We start from the raw sequence: 22,946 nt of genomic DNA, 5'->3' as shown, positions 1-22,946 counted from the left end.
CTTACTCACTCAGAGTGTGTGGCTTCTCCCTTTCCTGATTGTGTTCCAGGGCCTAGTCACATAGACTGGGAAGGCAAGAAGTATCGGTGACCCTCTTAAAAGCCGGGAGGAGTACTGGATGAAAGTGAGGTGTGATAATGAGAAAAAAAAAAACTCCCTGCTTTAGAGAAGCCTAGGAAGCTGTGCAGGGTGGGACTTGGAGAACATCCCCCATCAGTGCAGGGACCCCTTAGGAAGAGTACTATTTTCCACATAGGAACGTTTTTTTTTTTTCTTCTGCTCTGAGTGATTACAACAGATCTGGCTCCTCTCATTGCAGAGTTACGGGTAGAGCTGTTCAATGTGGGGAGGCCTTGGACTCCATTCCCAGCAGGGCCAAAAATAAAATGAAAAAAAAATAGCCACGTCTTAATTGTATGTTATTAGACCAATTATGAAAGAAAAACTTGGGTCCATGTTTATCAGGTGGGACAGTGATAGGGAGGAGCCGCTGGAACAGAAAGGAAGAGCCAGCTTGGGGAGGGAGGAAAAGGGCTCCAAGAAGAGGGGGCATCCAGAGAGGGGAGCAATTTAGGAAAGAGAGAGAGTAAGCCTAAAGAGTTTATTTATTTTGGAGATAAAATTTATTTCCCAGCGAATGCTTGTACTCCAAGAATTTGATAGTTGGTCAGCTTGCCAAATGATGGCCAGAAGTCGTTCAGGGTTTTAGGGCAGCCACAGCAGGGCGTATATTGAGAGGGGCACCCTCAGCAGGGTGATGTAGTCCCTTTCACCAGGCCTGGAGTTTTAAGTAGTGTGTGATTTATTTGTTGGCTTATTTTAGTAGTAAAGTGGGTGTATTCTATTAAGATTCCATTTCAGCACTTTTTTTTTTTTTTGGTTATCAGGGATTAAGCCCAGGGGTGCTTAACCACTGAGCCACATCCCTGCCCCACCCCAACATTCATCCCCCTTTAAAAATTTTTTTGAGACAGGGACTTAATAAGTTGCTTAGACATTCGTTAAGTTGCTGAGATTGGCTTTCAACTTGAAATCCTCCTGCCTCAGTCTCCTGAGCCATTGGGATTACAGGCGTGTACCACCAAGGCCAACCATTTAAGCACCTTTTAATAAGTGACTTGTCCTGTTTGCAGGAGATTACCTTGGGAAGAAGTATGGTTTACTGTGATGGAAGTGTCCTTGCTGTTCTAGGTCCCTCCCTCTCTCCCTCTCTCCCTCTCACTGTTTTCTTCTTTTATTTTAATCTAAGGGAAGTTTCTAATGTGCCTGCTGGCCGTATTAACCTGTAAGAAATGTGCTTTTTTTATTTGCATGTGTACATATACATGCCATATAGATAGATCAGAATAACATTGGGTTCTGTACTTTGTATTTTCTCAGATAAGCTAGTCCATTGTATTTGTTTGTTTTGTCTGAATCCAGGTCCAAGGCCGCCTTTGGCTAAATTAAGCAATGCAACATGCATCCCAGAGACAACTTATAAATACCCTGATTTGCCTATAAATCGATGTAAGGAAGAGGTAAAATCATTTTGTCATAATGTAATTTTGCTTATTGAATAGATGCCTGGGGCCCAACACTGTTGGTTTACCATGTGAGAGTGAGCAAATGAGCCCACCTATGGTGTGCAAGGCTCTGTGGGTAGAGGCTGAGGAGCTTAGCCTGGGGCTCCATGGAGGTGGCTCCCTGGGACCATGCTGCTGATTTTCCTGTTGGCTTGTGCTCATTGTGCTTAGCCTCCATCCAGATGGCCTTGTCAGCCTCTGCAGTAGCTGTCAGTTATTGTTGGTCCCGCCCCAGCAGAGCTGATTTAAGAAACTCACCACCAAATGAGTTTGTGCTCAGCATCTCTATTGGGTTCTCCTTGTAGTATTGGCCCATTTTGTGCCTAGGATTGATTTTGTCAATCATTTACAGATCATTTTGTTATGGATGCCAGGCCAGTTCTAGTCAGGAGGATGGTTAAGTTTCTGATTACTTACTTGTTATTAAATAAGGTTAAAAGGAAGTATATTGAAACCATTACCAACTAGCCTAGTGGATAAAGCAGTTACAAGGGAAAAACAGTGAAAAATGTTCCAAATTTCATTTTTATTTTGCTTAAGATTCAATCATGTAACTTTTTATTGAGTAGATATACTTTACTAATTTTTAAATTTGTTTAAATTGTTGGTAGACCTTTATTTTTTATTTTTTATTTTTTTGTTTATTCTTATATAGTGCCGAGAATCAAACCCAGTGCCTCACACATGCCCGGCAAGTGCACTACCGCTGAGCTCCAGCCCATACTTTATTAATTTTTAGAGGCCAATATTCAGAATAATTTGTATTCTTTTTTTTTTTTTTTTTTGGTGGTGCTGAGGACTGAACCCAGGGCCTTGTTCATGCAAGGCAGTCACTCTACTAACTGAGCTATATCCCCAGTTCTAATTTGTATTCTTTAACGATATATATTGCTAGAAGCATAAGAGAGCTTGAAGTGGGGGGATGGTGGGGAGGAATCAGATTAGAGTTTAGAATGTTCTGTATAATCTGTAAGTGGAGTTTTAAATGGAAATTTAAAACCACTTGAGTATAATAACAGCTTTGTTTTCATGTAGAATCACATTCAGATTTATGACAAAATTTTGAATCAATAGCAATTTAGACTTAAGAGCATAGAAATCTAGTTTGGGCTTAAAGGTGGCAACCATTTATAGCCTTTTCTCTTGTGATGTCTAGATGGTTAATTAATAAATTTTATTTAAAGGAAGACAAAAAGTCTTCTTAAGATAGATAATACTTTACATTGTTGTCAATTTTGTGCCAATTTTGAAAGGTAACTTTTTAAAAATTTCAGGTTATTTCTTTGATAGAAAGCAATTCTGTGGTAATTATACATGGTGCCACTGGAAGTGGTAAGAGCACTCAGCTCCCGCAGTACATCTTGGACCATTACATTCATCGCAGTGCCTACTGCAACATTGTGGTCACCCAGCCACGGAAGATAGGTGCCAGCAGCATCGCCAGGTGGATCAGCAAAGAGCGTGCTTGGACTCTCGGTGGTTTGGTGGGCTATCAGGTGAGCATGGGAGCGAGAACTGAGCTCTGTCTGCTGTGTTTTCTATGTAAGTTGATGATAGTATGTGACTGTTTTCTACTAGCACTGAAAATGAAGCCAATTTACTTAGAGTGGAACCCTGGCATAAATTAAAAAAAAAAAAAGAATTTCTTGAAAGTAATTTTTAATTTCTTACCCTGTTAAATAGGAGAGAAGTGAGGATTCTCAGGCTCTTAGCTTTTATAATTTTATTCTTTTAATTATACCACTGTTGTCTAGAAGGTGTTTTCATACGCAGTAGTCATAACATGAAAATGTTTTAGGCAGTATGACTAGATAAACCAGCCCCCCTACCCAAAAAGGAAGAAGAAATCAAATTGAGGACTTGACTTCAATTTGGACCTTGTCTTCTGAAATATAATCCTTTTAAATTCCTTACCATCCTTATAAAATGGACATATACCCTGTTTTGGTGGTTAATGGGAGCCATTTAAATCTGACCTTTCCCCCCATCTCCCTTCCTTCCCCAATTTTAGGTAGGACTAGAGAAAATAGCAACAGAAGATACCAGGTTAATCTACATGACCACTGGAGTCCTACTTCAGAAGATAGTCAGTGCCAAGAGTTTGATGGAGTTCACACACGTCTTCATTGATGAAGTGAGTTCTCTGCCCTTAGTGGGCCTTCAGGTGCGGAACACGGGCAGGTCTCCTGCAGTGTGTCCTCCTGTAATGGGGCCTCGAGTACTTTGTGTCTACAACTGCCCTTTCTACTTATGAATGTGAATTTTTAAATTCTTCCCTCTTCGTTTCAAATTATGGGAGCAGAAAGTTGAGAACTAGGAAAAGATTGCTTGTCGAGGACTGGGGATTGGCAGGCTGTAGCCTAGTCAGGCCTGGAACTGATTTTGTAGCGGAGGTTTTACTGGAGCTATTTGCCTTGTGTGTTGCTCTCTGTGGTGCCCTGGCTGCGGGGGCAGAGACCATCCACATGGGCTCCAGGCTGGGGCTATTCACCGCTCCCCTTCTGTAAGGGGAGACACCTGCCACAGAAAGACAGTTAGGAGAACCATGTGGTATGTGAGTGTTTTCAGTCACATCACAGGCATTTTCTATCTAGTAAATCAAGGACTTTTTAATAAATTGGACTGGGTGTGTAGCTCTGTCCTAACATTTGTAAGGCTTGGGATTCAGCTCCTAACAGTGCAAGCAAAACAAACAAACAAAAAACCACAATAAAATAGAAATTATTGCTCTATTTACTGTTCATAAAACAAAAAACCCCAAACCCTAATAAAGCACTGTGAACCCTGTCTTTGTGCCTGGTTTAGCTTTCTTATTTTTCTCCTTCTCAGTACATTTTGGATTTCTCAGTAGAATGGGATATTTTAATCGATGTTTATATTTCCAATACCACAATTTTTCCAGGAGCTTTGGAATTGGCTCCACCAAAACTTCCTGTGTTTTAAACCTCCTCAGCAATTCTGTCCTGAGAGGCTTGGCTCATTTCTAGAGGGTAGAAATGTCTGCTAGTCCATAGTTCTGTGGAAGGCATGAGCGGAGCCTGGCGCTCAGAAAGTCCAGCTGACTGGGCAGCCGCTGCCCCCAGGCCCTGCCACTCTTTGGAGGTGTGAAAACAGTGGGCACCATAGGTAGGGCTGTTTGGTGTGCTACACTCTTGCGCATGCTTACTTGGCTTTATAGCACCGTGGGTGTATAGGAGAAGGTGGAAATGATTGGCATTCCCTCAAAGTAGTGTCGTGGACAGCGTGATTCAGAATTTTTTTTATTGACAATTTTGAGTGTCTTTAGGTAGAAATAAAATTCAGATTTAATAAGTAGTCACAATAGGCTGTCCCTTATTGGGCTCTACTATGGTCGAGAGCTCATTTTACATGAAAGGAACCTGAAGCTTAGTAATGCTCAGTGATCAGGCTGCTGGAACAGATGGTGTTGCAGCACCCAGAGCATACTCCAGAGCCTGTGGTGCTGAGGCCCACCTTTGCTTTTCGTATGATGTCTGCTCACTAAGTAGCTCTCTCTGCATATACATAGGTGAGTAACAGACACACTGCATCCTTGACCACATTCTTTTCTAATGGTTGAACAGAGGTGGCTGCTCTCTGCAAGAACTCGCCCTGCAGGAGTAGTGGAAGGGACTGTGGGGGTGTGCTGTGCCATCACCCCATGGCCACAGCTGCCTGATGCAGCACCGAGTTGCCAGCATCCAGGGTGAATATACTGAATGTGCCTGGAGAATTAGGTTTATAGATAAAATTGATCACATTCTCTGGAATGATTTGAGTTTTAGAAGCAATGTAAGCGCCAGAGTTGAAGATAGGCAGTTTAAGATGGAATGATAACATTTTAGCTTCTAGCTCTTGAAAAAGAATAAGCTCACTTTAGGCAGGTTGTTTGTTCAGGGAGCATGTTTTGAGTTCCTGCTGTGAAAGAGGGGTCTCATTGGTGCCTAGTTTCTGCTCTCAGCCCCTTGCTGCCTAGGGAGATGGTAGCTCCTGAGGGGTGTGTTTGTGTCACGGGGAGAGGCCTGCGGTGGGGGACCCCAGGGACTTGGAGATGGGGTAGGTGAGATCTGTGGGCAGATGGTAAAAGATGAATGTCAGAGTTCAGAGGGGAAAGGTTTCCATGCTGGGAGCAGTGGTGGACATAGCAGTGGGGCTGGGGTTGGGGGGGAGGTTGCTCTGGGTGTCCTTTACTGGCTGTAGCCTTGGTTTTTCTTTGTCAAGTAAGATATGGGAGGCTTGCAATGAGATGTCTCAAGGTTGGTGATAGGACAAGGTGAGAATGAAACTTTGTGGTGGGCTGAGGACTTCCAGCTGTTATACATGCTGAAAAATGCTTTCTCTGTAGCACTTCCCTGCACATCTGCTTCAGTGGGGAGTGGTGCCAGGAGTCGGGTTGTGAATAGAAGTGCCTATGAAATGACATGTTAGGGCTTTTATCCTGAGGAGAGTGCCCCCTTCTTCAAATGTAGTGGCCATCTCTCTTCTTTGACAGAGAAGTGTCTTCAGATGGAAGCTTGCCACCCCCTTGTGTGCAGAGATACCCCGACCAAGTGTAGGTTAACTGGATTATTTTTGCAAAGGGGCCCTTTGTCCCTGGCTTGTTCGGAAGGGCCAAGGGGAGGGTGGTGGCGCTGTCATGGATTTTGGAGTGGCTAAGTCTGCACATTCGAGCAGGGCTGGAGGCAGCTGTCTCCTGGAATGCACTTCCATGCTGGTGTTGTTGAAGTTCTGCTGTTGGCCTCACACCCTAACCTTGCTCTGACCAGCCCAGCTTTTCCAGGGCCATCCCTTGCCCACCCTTGGGAGTTCTGCACATCATGGAGCATGACAAGCGGTTCTCCAGCCATCATTAGACTGCTACGTCTTTGTCCCTGTACTTGGCCAAAATAGCAGTGAGCCTTTAGACCATGGCTGAGGGGAGGCAAGGGGCATGAGGGGTTGGCCCAGTGGTTCTCTGTGCTTGGGGAAAATGGGAATATTGTTATTTGCCAGTGACCTGGGGGTATTATTGGCATTCAGAGGACAGGGCCAAAGATTCTTCACATTGTTCTGCCCAAATGCCAGTGGGTTCTCAAGAGCACACTGAGGTAAGAGTGGCCTACGCAGTAGCCTCTGGCTTGTGGGCAGATGCTCTTTGCCTTCTCTGAGCCAGGAGTGCTATCACTCTCCTGAAGAGCTGTGCTGACAGACAGCTGGGTTAGCCCATCTCCCAAGGGTGCACTAAAGTCCCCTCTCCCCTCTCATTTAGTAGTGACATGTTTGCTTGTTGCCATGTGGGGACGCCCCCTTATTTTATTTTGTAGGTACATGAGCGAACAGAAGAGATGGATTTCCTGCTCTTGGTAGTCCGCAAACTTTTAAGAACAAATTCACGTTTTGTGAAGGTAAATTTCATTTTATAAGTAACAGGAATATTTATAAAGTTAAGACATTGTTTATTTGTGTTTTTCCCTGTCCTATTTTAGCAGAAACAGTTAGATCCAGCCTCTTAAAACTCATATATATATATTTTCCAGGTCTTCCAGGAAGTGGGCTGAGGGGCATTCTGATGTGCATAGTGGGGAACACTTTTTGGTTATTGTGTTGTGTTGAATTCTCACACTTTCTCCAGGCTTTAAAAAATGACCTAGTAGTAGTTGGCTGCAGTGAAATGCTGGGTCCTTGAATGGGGACTGTGGTTTAAAGGTGTGTGAGTTTCTCTGAAGCCCTATTTTGGAAACAGCACTAAAGTCCTGAGGTGCTAGAGCTGGAGGACAGCAGATGTGCTGCTGTTCAGAGGTACTGACGGCTGTGGGGAGGGAAAACACCCTTTTTTATTTGAACCCAAAGGAGGAAGGTGTGTATGTGGGCAAAATAGTGAAGGGTTTAGAATAACTATGCCATCTGCACTGGGCGCATCTGCTGGCACATAGCTATAATCCCAGACACTCAGGAGGTTGAGGAAAAGGATGGCTAATTCTAGGCCAGTTTGAGTAACTTGGTGAGACCCCATCTCAATTAAAAAAAAAATAAAAACAATAATTATGTCATCTAAACAAGTCTAAACATGGATCACCCTCTGTTCAGCTGTGCTGAGCAGAGGTCTTTGGGAGACACCTTGCAAGTGTTTGGGATATGCATGTATTATAGTGTGGGACTGCTAAAGGATTCGCTGTTACTGCAAAACAGTTGCCTTCTAAATCATGAAGTGTTTGTCTCCGAGTCTCAAATCTATTCATTTTATTAGGAAAGCATTTCTTTTCCTCCCCCACCCCCAAGGTGACCACACCTTAATTTGGTGACTTTTTTTTTTTTTTTTAGTTATAGATGGACAGTACTTTTATTTTATTTATTTATGCTTTATATGGTGCTGAGGATCGAACCCTGTGCCTCATATGTTCTAGGCGAGTGCTCTACCACAGAACCACAACCCTAGCACCAGCTTGGTGATTTTTTTAAAGAAATACAACCTGACCTTCACTGTGGGTTTTCTTGGTGCTCTGAGTGACTGGAGAATGAGTGAGAGAAGGGGCATTTGTTCCTGTTTAGGAACCTTAGGTTAAAAATGGCATTGAAGATAATTCAACAAATTGAGGTATTGTGTGATTGTCATCTGAAGACTTTTCTCTTTTACTCAAATCAAAATAATGGCTAGATTATATAGGTTTTTTTTAGTTTTCAATGGCAAGGAGAGTTAAGAGTGTTGGTGGATTTAAGAAGAAATTCTGCCACACTGTGGACAACAGTGTTGAGGAATGTGAACCTGTCCAATAAGAAGCAAGAGGTTTTTCAGCTTCTTGTGTTCATGATTTATTTAAAAATATAGGAAGCAGTATATTTTCCAAATATATAGACATGTATGTGTGCCAAATAATTAGAAGTCAAGTTCTAGATTATTCTATAAAGTTAAAAAAAAAAACTCATCAAATCCTTGGTTATTTCTTTCTTATGCGAGTGCTGCTGTTAGAGAATATGGGTATAAGAGAAAGGGTATCCAGACTGCATCCCCCTACCCAGACTATAGAGGTCCCTTGGTTCTCCTATCAGGGTTCCTCCCTGTCCCCGCTTGCTGTCCTCTGGCCCGCCCACCCTGGACTAGCATGTCTTGAGTAGGTTGCCACCTTGTCTTGTCTGCAGGAGGGGCTGGGCTGCTTGGGGAGGCCAGGGCTGTGCTGAGTCCAGTATGGCTGGGCACAGTGTGCTCCACCAAACAAAAGCGGAGTGTACCCAGTGATAGAGCACTTTCCTGACATGGTCAAGGCCCTGAGTTTGTTCCTCAGCACTGCAGAACAAACAAAAGACAATAACAGAAACCAAAAGCACTGCAGTTCACTAGCCTGCCCTTCTTAGATGACGGCTAGGGATTTTGTGAGGTGATTGGGTGTGTCCCTGGGGGCCACTCTTTCACCCAAGTGGCCTCTCAGAACATGCTTTTCTAACCTTCTCAAAATGAGTTCTGAGCAGTATGATTTTACCATTTGTGTCTCATGTCTAAGGGGGAAACCAGTGTTTGTCCACCAGTAACTGCACCAACTGTGCCGAGGTCAAGTCTTTACTTTTATGCCAAGATTCAGACCCCTTATTGCCAGATGCAGCAGGTAGTCAGCTGGCAGCCAGAGAGCTGTGTTGCCCACTTAGCCTGTGGGTGCTAGGGAATTGGCAATCCTCAATAATGCTGCCACGTTCTCCAGGCACGTTTGATGTGCTGTGGACACTGTTTCTGGCATTTGGGTCCAGGATTCTTAAGGGTATCATCTGACATTTGCTTTTTGGCAAACCTTACAACTAGTTGTCTCCTGAGTGTCCATCACCCTACTCTGGCCTGGGCTAGTGCCTTGAGTCTGCTGCACAGCTTTGATGCAATTTCTTGGGCTATAGTCAAGGTTTTCTGGATCTCTTTCTCTTCCTCTTTGCTAGTCCACTGCCTCAGTTTTCTGGAGCATATTATCTAATAACTTATTTTTTAAAAATTCCTTGATGCAAAATTTCCTTTTAGATAAATACTGTAGCTTTATTGGAGACATATGATTTCTCAATTGATGAAATAATATAGGAGGAATAGTAAAAGTTAGTATCTGAGCATTCTTTATAATATGTATAATACATGACATTAGATAAAGGTTATTATTTAATATCTAAATGTTATTAAATATAGGAATGAAGCAGAAGACAAACCTGGACTTTTAGTTGAGCTTCATTTCAGTGATTGTTATTCTCATTGTTTGTTACTGGAACGACCTCTCTCATCTGCAGGTGGTTCTGTCTTTTATCTGTAGGTGGTCCTGATGTCTGCTACCATCAACTGCAAGGAGTTTGCAGACTACTTTGCAGTTCCTGTTCAGAACAAGATGAATCCTGCATATATTTTTGAAGTGGAAGGCAAGCCCTATTCAATTGAAGAGTATTATCTTAATGATTTGGAGCACATTTATCATAGTGTGGTATGTTGGAATGATTGTTTCTTATGCAATGATTGGTCTTTTGTATGTGATCAAACCTGCACTTACCATCTGTGGTTGCAAAGCATTATTAGAATTTGAAGTTAAAGCAGAGGGGTCAGAGCAGGTAGAAGAGCAAAGGAGGGAAACTCCCAGGTGGTTGTTATAAACTGAGAACCATAAATACTCATATTGCACATCCCAGTGAAAATTAGTGGGGCTGATTTCATACTTTGTTGAAAATAAAATGTTAGATTTTGGTCAGTACAAAGTTGTAGATTCACTTGGGAGTCAGAGGTAATTTTATTTTAAATAAAATTTTGATTGGACTTACATTTTCTAGTATGAGTAAGGTGTATTGATGTGACCATGAAGAACTGGGGCAAACATTCTCATGAAGGTTGCCATGGATGTGAAATTGCTTTCATTTGGTGGAACAATCAGAGACTCTGAGGTGAAAAAGTGAAAGCAGACCTGACACTTCTCCTTCCTATTCCTGCTAAGTGCAGCTCAGTGTTGGAGCACTTGCCAGTATGCATGAGGCCTGGGCTCAGGACCCAGCACCATTCATGTGCATGGAGGAGGAGAGACGTTCTCATTCTCCTCACTTTCTCACCTATGTCTTCAGGCACCCAGCAGCGGAAGCCACTCTGTATGACCTCTTGTGAAATCTCCCCCAGGCTTACTCCTGAGGATGAATAAGAGCATGCTGCGTTACCTTTCACGGAAACAGCAGCATTCTGTGCTCATTCTGCTTTCTCATCTACTTGTTCGTTTCTTTTCATATCAGTGTGTAGTGAGAGCTGCAGTAACCTTTGTTCATGTGGATGTATGCCATTCTTTTTTTAAATAAGCCCTAATGTTTCTGGTCTTGGTACTGGAAGGGAGTTTCCACCACTTGGCTCTACTAAAGGTTGATGAAGGAAAGCAGGTTTATTCAAAGTTTTAAAAATACCAGGGTGCTGCAAGAAATCAAATGCGCTAGGAAGTGAGTTGGCAAGGTACCCTGCAGAAGGGTGTGCCCCCAGAGGGAATTCTACAAGCAAGCACACCTGGCCAGGCAGTACACCCCTTGTTCTGATAGGAGTTCGGGATTCTGCCCCTTGCTCTGGTAGGAATTCTGGTTTACAGTCTACATGATTAGCTAATTTACAACTGGGGAGAGTATGGTGAAAAGGCTACAGCTGTGATTGGATGCCCCTTAGGGAATTTAAAAATGGGTACATTCTGACCACATGGCTTCTTAACTTAAAATGGCTCTATTATACATTGTCAAATTTAAGTTACTATAAAAATATTTGTGGGTTACATTATAGATTTAACTTTTAAAAAATATTTGTTTTTATGTTGTGATGAGGAGCGAACCCAGTGCTTCACACCTGTGAGGCAAGTGCTCTGCAACCGAGCTACAGCCCCAGCCCCTAGATTTAACTTTGATAGAAAAGAAAACACTAATCTTACAAAAGGCAACCTTGAGGAAGATAGGGGAGACCTTTTCTTTCTCAAATCTCCATGTTGGCGGATGCTCAGGGGCAGGAACAGCTTTCTTAAGAGGAGAGGGGGCAGTGAGACAAAAGGCAGGGTATATACACATGTAGATTCAATTCTGCCATGCTAATAAGAAATATGTTTGTTCCAACATGTTCCAACATGTTTCCTTAGGGGTAACTTTGGCCAGGGGTTAGTTTTCAGTTTTCATTCTCAGCAGGAGGAAATGGAGGATGTAGAAAAGCAGTTATCAGGAAGTTTCTTTTAACTTAAAGGGGTTCAGTTTCAGTCTTAGCACAAATACTGCTGCTTACACCTTAGTGCACCCCTGAGAGCATGTTAGTGGGCCGGGGCTTCTTACCCTCAGCACTGTTGGCATTCAGGGCCAGGTGGTGGGGGCAGCCTGTCCATCGTCAAGAGTTCAGTCCCAGCCTCCATGCCCAAGTGGAATCAGTGCTCCTCATGCCCTTACACCATGACATTGCTAAATATTCCCGGGAAATAACTCTGCCTTGGTCCTGGCACTGAGGACCCTGCTGGATCAAAGAACACATGCATTTGTGGTTTTGGTGGATGCTGCTCGTTGCTCTGTGTAGGAGTTTGATCTGTGTTGGAATATTTTTGATGTTGAACTATGCTTTCTACCACAATGACGTGGTTGACTAGGTTTCACCTGACATAAGAGACAGTTTGTCAAATTGAATCATGTTGGAGGCAGGCCAGCACTGGCTGTTAAATGTAGCATTCCTATTAATTCAATTTTAAAATGACAGTATTTCAAAAGGACAGAAAAGTGGAAAGAATATTGTAGTGAACGCCTACTTACCTATTCTAATCCTAGACTCTATAGTCAGCATTTCCTTTAGAACATGGAGATCTGAGAAAGAAAAGGTCTCGCCTATCTTCCTTTTCATTGTTGGGAAAGCTAAGAAGCAAACATTGGTGTATCTCTGTTAATTGAATTTCCTTCTGATTGTTTGCACAAGTTTTTCCAGTGTGTCCTTTGTCCTGGGACCATATCCAGGATACTGCATTACATTTAGTCTTTATGTCTCCTTAGGCTCCTCTGACTGACAGCTTTTTAGACTTTACTTGCTTTTGATGACCTTGATGGTTTGCAGGAATCCTGGTCAGGTGTTTTGTAGAATGCACCTCTATTGGAATTATTAATTAATTAATTTTTTTTGCAGTGCAGGGGTTGGAACCAAGGGCTTCATACTTGCTAGGCAAGCACCCTATCACTGAGCTACTCCCCCAGTCAGTCTATTGGCTTTTGATGGTTATTTTATTTTTTTCCTCATGGTTAGATTTGGTTATGTTTTTTTGTGGCAGAGGACCACACAGGTGAAATGCTGTTCTTGTCATATTAGATATCATGACATCACTGATGATGTTGATCTTCATCTTTTGCTGGTTTTCTCCATCATAGCATCACTTTCTCTTTTCCTTCTACACTGTTCTTTCTCTGAAACTAGTCACCAAATGCAGCCCTTATTCAAGGGAAGCAGGGAGGAAGGAGCACTTATTTGTAACATTTCAACATTTTGCATTTCCCGATAGTTTTGGATTATGAGAGTAATGATGTTTTTCTGGTCTTTGGCTAAAGTTTAATTAATTCCTCTTGGTGTTTATTTTGTATTATGTGTCAGAGCTCTCAAATTATTTAGATGATTCCTTGTGGCTGTGCTGAGGAGAAGAGTTGGGTATGGCCATTTGCTCTCTAAGCCCCTTTGCTTGGGACCACCCAGCCTCCAGAGAGCCAGGATTGCCTTGGCTCCAGGTGTCTTATGTTCCGCAGGCTGGGGAGCACCTGTTTGGCATTTTTGACTGAACAGCTTGACTTTGGTACCTGATTATTTTAATGAATGAACACACAAGACTTAACTATTTATATTCTTTTTTTTTAATTTGGTGGTTGGGATGGCTGCTGGAGATGGAACTCAGAGCCTTTCTCATGCTTAGCATGTAAATGTAATTGTGGAGAAAACTTCCATGATCCTTAGTTCAGATCCAGCAGTAGAGCATCCTGTACCTTGACTTACTGTGTGTCAGTTTTGGACCACCCTCCTCCACCCTAAAGCATACCTTTTATGTATCCTTGATAGGGTTTTTTCCTTATTTTTAGGTATTTAATCCAATCAACCTGGATTCCTAGATGTCTTAGAACCATTTATTTTCCCATTGTCTGCAGTGCCGTTCTCTCATTTGCCACACGTATCCCTCCTTTCTTCTTGGACCCACTAGCCAGCCTGGGTATGTCCTTGTGATGGCAGATGTGTAAGGCTCCTGGACCTCCACTTAGGACAGAAGTACTGTGATTACTGCCTCATTCTGGGGAGAGAATCACAAGGACCACCCACTTTAGTAGAGGGACACAGAGTGCCCTGGAGTGCCCCTTCTCATGCCATTCCCTCATGTACACACCCATGCTCACTGTCGGTATCTTGGTCCAGGAAAACAGTGATGTGGGCCGATGTTTTGTCCAGTCCATACACAGCAGGGGTCCCCATGACCTTTCCAAGTGCTGACTTGGAAAGCATGGCTCTATTTGGTGTCTTACCAAGGTGTTTTTTTTTTTCAATACCTTTATTTCACTTATTTATTTTTATGTGGTGCTGAGGATCGAACCCAGGTTTTCCCATGTGCAAGATGAGCGCTCTACCGCTGAGCCACAACCCCAGCCCCTACCAAGGTGTTTAAAAATACTCATGGGGCTCAGCTCCTAGAGTTTAGTGGAGTTACTTGTGAATCACTGACACTCCTTTTCTTTCTTTCTTTTTTTTAAAAAAACATCCAACTATTACTTTATTTATATTACTATGCTTAAGTTACATGGAAAAAGACAACCAAGCAGTTCTGGCCCATTTCAGAAAAAGGTTACAATCAACACCAGTTATGTGGTGACAAGTAACTAGGAATGGTGACATCTTTGGGTAGAGACTGACAAAGAAGAATGGGCTCTGGTGCTACGTTCATCTCCAGCAAGAATATGGGCCAGCACAAGCCATGCTAACACTGAGCCTTTAGTGCTGGGTACAGATTCAGATCTCTTCTCTGAAGCTAGCAAATGAGGTGAAATAACTGGGTTTTTTAAAAAAAAAAGGTTTTAAAATGAAGCCCAAATAAGTTTAAAAACCAGGCTCTTGACTTATTCGCCATTCAAAATTTACATAAAACACACTTTTTTCACTCTAATAGCCCACTATTTCCTCACCTAGCCCACCATTTAGCTGCAGAGACTCTTCTGCCTCAAGATGTAAACATAGGGAAAAAAATTAACAGCAACTGCATAATATTCTCTCTACACACTGCTGTTGGATGGAAAATACAAAATTAAAAAGAAAAGAAAAGAAAGGTTCCATCTTAGATTCTCACAACCTCTTGTTCCGCAGTTCATGAATCTGACTCTGATGCTAAGGTGACAGTGTATGTAAGTAGATTTTTGTTTTCAGTGAAGGAGACCTGGGAAAAGATGGATTTATCTCTTTTTCTTCACAGATGGTACGTGCTCCTCAAAGCCCTCACTCTCTCAAACTAAAGCACCTTCCAGGATCACATGGCCTTCCTTATAATGCTGGCTGTCTTCAGTAGCAAACTCATAGATCCATCTCAGTTTGCTATTGCAGTTTTTGCAGCTCACATCTCGAGCCATGTGGCGGCCAATGAGCATGACCCGATCTTGAACTTCACTGTCCTGTAGGTTAACTACCTTGTTAAAAAGAAACGCTCTACTGGTGGCACCTGTGAACCGAGTGGAGATGAGTTCTGAGCGGTTAGTCAGGATTGTGTCACAGTTTGCACAAGAAAACAGATGGGTACCACCAATATGATCAAGGAAAATTCTGCCCATTTTGATAGCTGAAGTTCTAAAAAACCCTGAGTGGCGGTGAGATCAGCGCCGCCAGCGGCCCTTAGCCACCCGAGTCTCCAAGTTTTTCCTGACACTCCTTTTCCATGGCTTGTTTATAGGAAGACTTCTAGGAGGGGTTGCATGCCACTATTGGAGTTTGTGGAACATAGCCTTCTCTCCTCTTTTCCTTTCTTTCTTTCTGTACAGTTGTGTTATAGTGAACACTGGTTATTGTTGGCTAGAGAATGAAATTCTTATATGTGGAGGTTGTATGTTAGGAATGGATGTACGAGGCATGCTTTCTCAAAGTTATTAGTGAATAGAAGTCAACTTGTCATATTTACATCACTTCAGTTTAGCTATTAGCTGATTTAATTTACTTAAGTAAAAATTAGAAAAAATAATTTCCATATGGGCTTAACTTCTGATTACCTGAAGACTTCTTTTGATGTGTTTTTCACAAAATCAAATGCAGTATTTTACATATAGTAGTTGATAAGCAAAAAATTTAATTATATAAAAGCCTCCTTTTTTAATTGATTTTATTTTTTAAATACATGACAGTGGAATGCATTACAATTCTTATTAAACATAGAGAACACAATTTTTCATATCTCTGTTTATAAAGTGTGTTCACACCAATTCATGACTTCATACATGTACCTTGGATAATGATGTCCATCACATTCCACCATCATTGCTAACCCCCTGCCCCCTCCTTTCCCCTCTCACCCCTCTGCCCTATCTAGAATTCGTCTATTCTTGTTGGAAAAAATTCAGAAATGCCATAAAATAGACTGTGGGAATTGTGCTGTATCTGTCCTGTGAATATTGTAGACACTTAGATAGCTCGATCTCAATTTCTGGAAAGCTATGCTCACAAATGGTCCTTCCAGCAGTGCTGGGGAGATGGTTGTTGTGTGGCTGGTGCCCATTGTTCTGTAGAGGCTCCTTAAGGGAAGTGTTATAGTATCTGGGCTCAGTGTGGCTTTGTTTTAACACATGTTGAAAGGTAGTCTAGTGAGCTCTGAAGCCTTGGCAGATCACTCCCTTGTCATTTCCTTTAGCACATTGGTAGGAATATGATTGTGCCATTTCCTGGTATGTTTTGCATTTGAGGACCTTGGTATCTTAGGGCTCTTGAAGGCAGGCTTTGGGTCCCTAGACTTTTGATGCATCTTATCCTGTACCTTCAAAATAGATTTCCTGCCAAACGTTTCATCTCTGAATTCTCTTGACTCCATCTCTGCTCCGACAACTGGGTCAGGCAATTGATGAATGTAGGATGTATGTGCCAAGTTGTCCCCCTTGGGCAGTGTGTGCCACAGCAAGTGCTCAAGGGTTGCTGCAGAGGGTGTTGCGTTCACTTGGGTATTTGTTAGAATGACATGAAGGTGAGAATTGCCCACCCATCCCAGCATTTCCCCTGCACCCTGTTTTGGTGTCTGACTTTCTTCTTTTCTCTTTCCAGCTCTCTCCCCATCTCCTGGAGGAACCAGTGATAACAAAGGATGTCTATGATGTTGCCATCTCCCTAATTCAGATGTTTGATGACTTGGACATGAAGGAGAGTGGGTAAGAGCAATGCAGCCGTGCTTCAGTGTGCGCCTTGCGATGCGTGTTGTTCACTTGGAATTCTTAGTGCTTTCACGTCATTAAGATACAGCAGCACAAACTATTGAATAGTCACTGGATATGTATTATACTCAGGCTAGTTTGGAAATGTTTTACTTAGAGTTGTCAAAGCCAAGCTGAGTGGTTTTAGGACTGGTAGTTTAATTATTTAATTTAATTTTTTTTTTTTTTTTTTGTACTGGGAATTGGTCCCAGGGATGCTCTACCATTGAGATACAGCCCTTTTTGTGTTTTGGAGAAAGGGTTTCGCAGAGTTGCTGAGGCTGGCCTCAGACTTGTGATCTTCCTGCCTTGGCCTCCCTTGCTGAGTTTATAGGCTTATGACACTGCACCTGGCAGGACTGGTAGTTTTAGAGCTAGGATCTACATATACCCTGCAGGTGGAATAGCTTTTCTAGACACCAAGTCACATGGCTCCTAATCCTCCAGTAAGACTCTTAAGTGTGCCCAGTAGGAACCTTTGGGAGCCTTTCTTTGCCTTTGCTAGAAATATGTATTCCTGTGGATCAGCAGGCTCCTTTTGTAATCCAAATATTTATGGTTTGGCAGATTCTTTGAAACTTGGGACATTTTTCCTTGAGGACAGTCTGGTTTTAAGTGGTGGCTAGAGCCCATGATTTAAAAAGAGTACTCTGTAATTTTCTTACAGTTTATATTTAGGACTTGTGTGTTGGAATGACAAGCAATGAGAATGTAGATCCCACCTCCCAGCGGCCAGGACTGGATCCTGAGTGGCTTTTCTCCTCTAGGCTTAGAAGGCCTCCTCCCTGTTTTTGTCCTTAGTTATGAAATCGGACTTTCTTGCACTTTCACTCTTCCTAAATTATACCCCTCAAAGAATCTGCTGCTAAATGTTATCTTTTTTGTTTTTTGTTTGTTTGGTTTTTTTTTTTTTGGTTCTAGAGATTGAACTCAGGGATGCCTGACTATTGAACCATATCCCCAGCCTTTTTTATTTTTTAAAATTTATTATCCTCCTGCCTCAGCCTCCCTAATCTCTGGGATTGCAGTGCCACTGTGCCCACCTCTTAGTTTTCATTTAGCTAAAAATTTCCTTGTTTCACACTCATTTAAATTTTAAAAAATTGAAGATAAAATGGCTGTATGTATACAGTGTGATGTTTTGAATCATAGACATATGACTTCCTCTAATTATTGACTTAACCATTCACTCTCATTCTTGAAATGGAATTTTGTTAGGTGCAAGTTGAAGATCCCTTTTCTGAAATTTGCATAGGCTTCACTGACAGAGCACCTGTAATTCCGAAACCCAAATCCCAAATGCTCCAGTATCCGAAACTTTCTGATGCTCAAAGTGAAGTTTCAAATTTTGGATCATTTCATATTTCAGTTTTTTGGAGTAAGAATGTTCAAGCTGTACGTATGAAATGTATGAATTCTGGGTTGTTATGTATTTCTCTTCATACATTTCTTTTTCTTTTTAAAATTTTATTTTTAGTTATTGATAGACCTTTTATTTTATTTATTTATGTGTAGTACTGAGAATTGAACCCAGTGCTTCACACATACCAGGCTACCACTGAGCCCCAGGCACCCCCCCATACACTTCCTTTTTCTAATTTTACTTAAATAATATTATTGAGGAATATACAAATACATATAACATGTACATATATATATACACAAGTATATACATAAAATAAATACATATAACAAATGTACTCATTATTCAACTAGAGCTCCTTAGGGTTGTCTATCTATAAGATCATGTCAATTCTGAGTAGAGATGGTTTTACTTCTTCCTTTCCAGTTTGGATACTTTTTATTTCCTTTTCTGGCTTAATAGCTCTAGAAAGAACTTCTGGTACAGTGTCAAATAGAAGTGGTGAGAGCAGACATTGGGTCTGTTTCTGTCCTATTGGAAAGGCATTCTGTCTTTTACTGGTAAGTGTGGTATTAGTGTGGGCTTCTCTGGCTGCCCTTTGTCAGGCTGAAGAAGTGCGTTTCTATTCCTAGTTAGTTTAGTATTTTTATTATAAATGAGTGTTAGATTTTGGTCAGTGCATTTCCTGTATCTGTTGAAATTATGTGATTTTTGGTTTTATTCTGTTGATATAATGAATTACTGATTTTTGGATGATAAACCAATTCTGCATTGCTGGGTAAACCCACCTGGCCATGGTCCTTTTATGATGTTGTCTGACTTGGTTTGATCATGTTTTATTGAGGATTTTTGTTGCTCAGAGACATTGTGCTTTAGTTTTCTTGCAGTCTCTTTTATGGTTTTGATATATTAGGGTAATATTGGTCTTATAAAAATGATTGGGGGAAATGTTTCTTCCTCTTCTGTTTTTTGGAGGAGTTTGTGAAGAATTGGAATCAATTCTTTGAATGTTTGGTAGAGTTCAACTGGAAAGCCATTGGTTTCTGAACTTTTCTTTATGGGTATCTTTGAAAAATTTAATCTAAATTTTTTGAGATGGGGTGTTACTATTTTCCCCAGGCTGGTCGTAGATTCCTGGGTTCAAGTGATCCTTCTGCCTGAGCTTCCTGAATAGCTGTAATTACAGGTGCATGACACTGTGCCTGCTAGGGGTATTTATTAAATTAGAGACTCATTCTCTTTGTTTGTTATAGCTATGTTCAGATTGTCTGTTTCTTCTTGTGTTTGTTTTAGTAGTTTGTATCTTTTTAGGAATTTTTCTTTTTTGTCTAAGCTATCTAATTTTTTGTTGTTGGTGTACATAGTATTCCTTTTCTGTGAAGTCAGTGGTAGTATCTCTTTTATTTCTGATTCCAGTAATTTGAGTCTTTTCTTTCCCTTGGTAAAACTCCTGAGAAGTTTGTCAATTATGTTGACCTTTTTAAAGAGCTGCATTTTTTTTCACTTTTCTCTATTGTTTTTCCTTTTGCATTTTATTAATCTCCACTGAAATTGTTATAGTTCCTTTCTGTTTACTTTAGGTTTAGTTTGCTTTTCTTTTTCCAGGGTCTTGAGGTGGGCATTAGGTTATTGATTTGGGGGTCTTAATATAGGCATTTACAGCTGTAAATTTTCCTTTAAGTTCTGCTTTAGTTGGGTCTCATAGATCTTGGTGTGTTATATCTTCATTTTTTTTCATTTGAAAGTATTTTCTTTGTTTCCCTTTGATATTTTCCTTGGCTTGTTGCCTCTTTGAGAGTATGTTATTCCGTTTGCACACGTTGATGAGTTGTCCTACTTTTCCCCTTTTATTGATTTCAAATTTTGGTCCATTGTGGCTGAAGAACATATTTTGCATTCTTTCTTTCTTTTTAAGGTTTTTTTTTTTGAAATTTATTTCATGGCCTAGAATACATTCTATCCTGGAGAACATTATATGTGTATTTGAGAAGAATTCATATTCTGCTGTCGTTGGGTGGTCTATTCTATAGATGGCCATGTTGGCCATGGTGTTTTTCAAGTCTTCTGTTTCCTTAATCTTCTGCCTAGTTGTTCCAGTGATGATTGAAAACAAGGTATTGAAGTTCTCACTATTATTGCATTGCCTGTTTCTCTAGTCATTTCTTTCAGTTAATGCTTTGTGTATTTCTGTCAGTTAATGCTTTGTGTATTTTTGTGCTGCATTGGGTGCATGTATGTTTACGGTTGTTTTAATCTTTCTGACTCATGGACCCATTTATCATAAAATGGTAAGTCTTCATCTCCTGTAACACTTTTAATTTTAGGTCTATTTTGTTTATATCAGTGTAGCCATTTTTCTTTTCTATGGTTACTGTTTCCTTGGCAGATCTTTTCTGTCCTTTCACTTTCAATCTGTTTGTGTCTTAATATAAAGTATATCTCCTTTACACAACATATCCTAAGTGGGATTACATTATATAGTCTAACAGTCTCTGTCTTTTGGCTGGACTGTTAATCCATTTACATTTAATATCATTATCAACATGATTGAATTTATGTGATCACTGGCTTTTTGTTTTCTGTATGTCTCATATCTTTTTTGTTCTTCTGTTCCTCTTTACTGCTTTCTTTTGTATTCAATAAATATTTTTTAGCTTTTTCCCCTCACTTTTTTTAGGCTTTGTTTTAGGGTTTGCAACATGTACTTTAAGTTATTAAGTGCTTCAGATTTATACTAGTTTAACACTAGTAATATATAGAAACATTACTGCTATAGAACTCTATTCTCTTTCTTGCTTTTTTTCATGATTATTTTTATATATTTTACATGTTACAAACCCACAAAAACATAGTTGTGTAATCATTACCTTAGTGTTCATTATCATTTCCTCAGGCCTTGATAGCTTTTTTAATATATATATTTTTTAGTTGTAGATGGACCTCCAATACCTTTGTTTTATTTATTTTTATGTGTTGCTGAGAATCAAACCCAGTGCCTCCCACGCACTAGGCAAGCACTGTACTGCTGGAGCTTATTCCCCAGCCCCCATGATAGCTTTGCTCCCACTTACTTCCCTTGTGCTGTTATGGCAAATATATTACATATTACATTTTTATTTGTTATCGGCCCAGCAGTGTGTGTGTATGATTGCTTTTAAAATCATCTAAGGGAAAAAAAGAGCCAAACTAGATATTTATAGTGCCTTTTATAATTACACAGTTGTCTTTATCAGGGCTCTGTGTTCATTCACATGGGTTTGAAATACTGTCAGCTTCCTTTAGTATTTCTAGTAACATGGGTCTGCTGGAAAAAAGTCCTCATTTTTTTTGTTCACCTGGGAAAGTCTGTATTTGCCTTTATTATTGAAGAAGAGCTTTCTGAATATAGACGTCATAGTTGACAGTGTCTTCTTTGAGCACTTTGCGTGTGCCATCCTGCTGTTTTTTGGACTCCATTGGTTTACTGAGAGAGCAGCTGTTAATGTTATTGGGATTTCCTTTGTATGTAGTGTGCCATTTTTTTCCTGCCGCTTTTAAGTTATTCCCTTATCTTTGACTTTCATCATCCATGACATTTGCCATTTCCTGTAGGGCTGATGTAGTATCTGAGCCTTTAGTGGACTTTTTATCATTCTTCAAAGCCAGCCACTGTGGGGCACATCAATTTTATGTGCCCATTGATCACTAAATTTGTCTCCTTGGCTGGAGGCCATACCACACAGAAGACTGTGGGATTGAAAAGAGTACCCGTAGGTCTGTGAGTAGATGTGCGACAGGAACTTTAGGTGCAGGGAAGGGAACTCAGCTGAAATCTGTGTCTGTTTCCACAAGGATAAATCATCATTCCTTCAAGATGAAATCATGGGCTGGGTAGGTTTACCTACAAGTGGTACCATATTTGGGACTTGGCATTTGGCCCCCTCTGCAGGTTAGTGGCCAGCAGTGGCAGTAGCCAGATCAGCCTTTGGAGGTGCATGTAATTGACTCTATACCTAAGCCATCATTCTTGCTGCCCTGGGCACTTTGCATTGAACAGCTCTTGAGGGACTGGAGGAGGAGACCACAGACATCCACATGGCCTCTGGTTCATCTGCCAATTAAAAGTCTCCTTCATAGGCTGGGGTTGTGGCTCTGTGGTAGAGCGCTTGCCTCGAATGTGTGAGGCACTGGGTTCAATTCTCAGCAACATATATACATAAATGAATAAAAAAGGCCTATTAACAACTAAAAAAAATTAAAAATAAATAAAAGTCTTCTTCACTATTGCTGCCCTATGGCTGTATTTCCTTGGTACCTGCTCCAAGAGACTCAAATGCCTCTTTATAGATTCTTTATCATAATTATTGTTGTCTTGTCATTTCCATGTCCTAGACCAACTGGCCAACCAGTTAGCTTCCACTTCTTTATGGGATAGACCCAACCTAATGGCCAAGTCTGCTTCCACCTGGGGTGGACTACCAGATGCATGGATTGCCCTCCTTCTTGGGGAGAGTTCCCTTTCTCGTCATCTCTGAATGGGGTTATGATGCAGCAGGTGTCCAGTCCTGGCTGTTACCAGCATCTCCTTCAGGCCTATGCACGAACCAGGCCTATTTTTTTTTTTAATATCATAGTGTCTGGGCAATGGGTGTTGCTCAGAGAGGTGG

General features: G+C 41.1%; 1 protein-coding gene and 1 pseudogene across 2 annotated transcripts in view; one reads left to right on the top strand and one right to left on the bottom strand.

Moving 5' to 3' along the window:
* The window catches only part of Tdrd9 (tudor domain containing 9), a 97,766-nt gene that overhangs the window by 24,796 nt on the left and 50,024 nt on the right, over window positions 1-22,946 (top strand). The window contains exons 3-8 of one of the 2 annotated variants that reach the window (XM_026405545.2): window positions 1,423-1,520; window positions 2,840-3,061; window positions 3,577-3,699; window positions 6,869-6,949; window positions 9,821-9,982; window positions 16,792-16,895. In XM_026405545.2, the coding sequence (XP_026261330.2) occupies window positions 1,423-1,520; window positions 2,840-3,061; window positions 3,577-3,699; window positions 6,869-6,949; window positions 9,821-9,982; window positions 16,792-16,895 (790 nt within the window). Of the gene's footprint in view, window positions 1-1,422; window positions 1,521-2,839; window positions 3,062-3,576; window positions 3,700-6,868; window positions 6,950-9,820; window positions 9,986-16,791; window positions 16,896-22,946 lie in introns of both variants that reach the window. The other variant, XM_077800026.1, reaches the window with a different exon arrangement.
* On the bottom strand, window positions 15,000-15,320 carry LOC113194446 (protein yippee-like 5 pseudogene; annotated as a pseudogene).

Source organism: Urocitellus parryii, chromosome 6, assembly GCF_045843805.1.
Source record: "Urocitellus parryii isolate mUroPar1 chromosome 6, mUroPar1.hap1, whole genome shotgun sequence".
Taxonomy (NCBI): domain Eukaryota; kingdom Metazoa; phylum Chordata; class Mammalia; order Rodentia; family Sciuridae; genus Urocitellus; species Urocitellus parryii.
The sequence above is the reverse complement of the archived record's forward strand: the minus strand, read 5'-3'. Positions and strand labels throughout refer to the sequence as shown.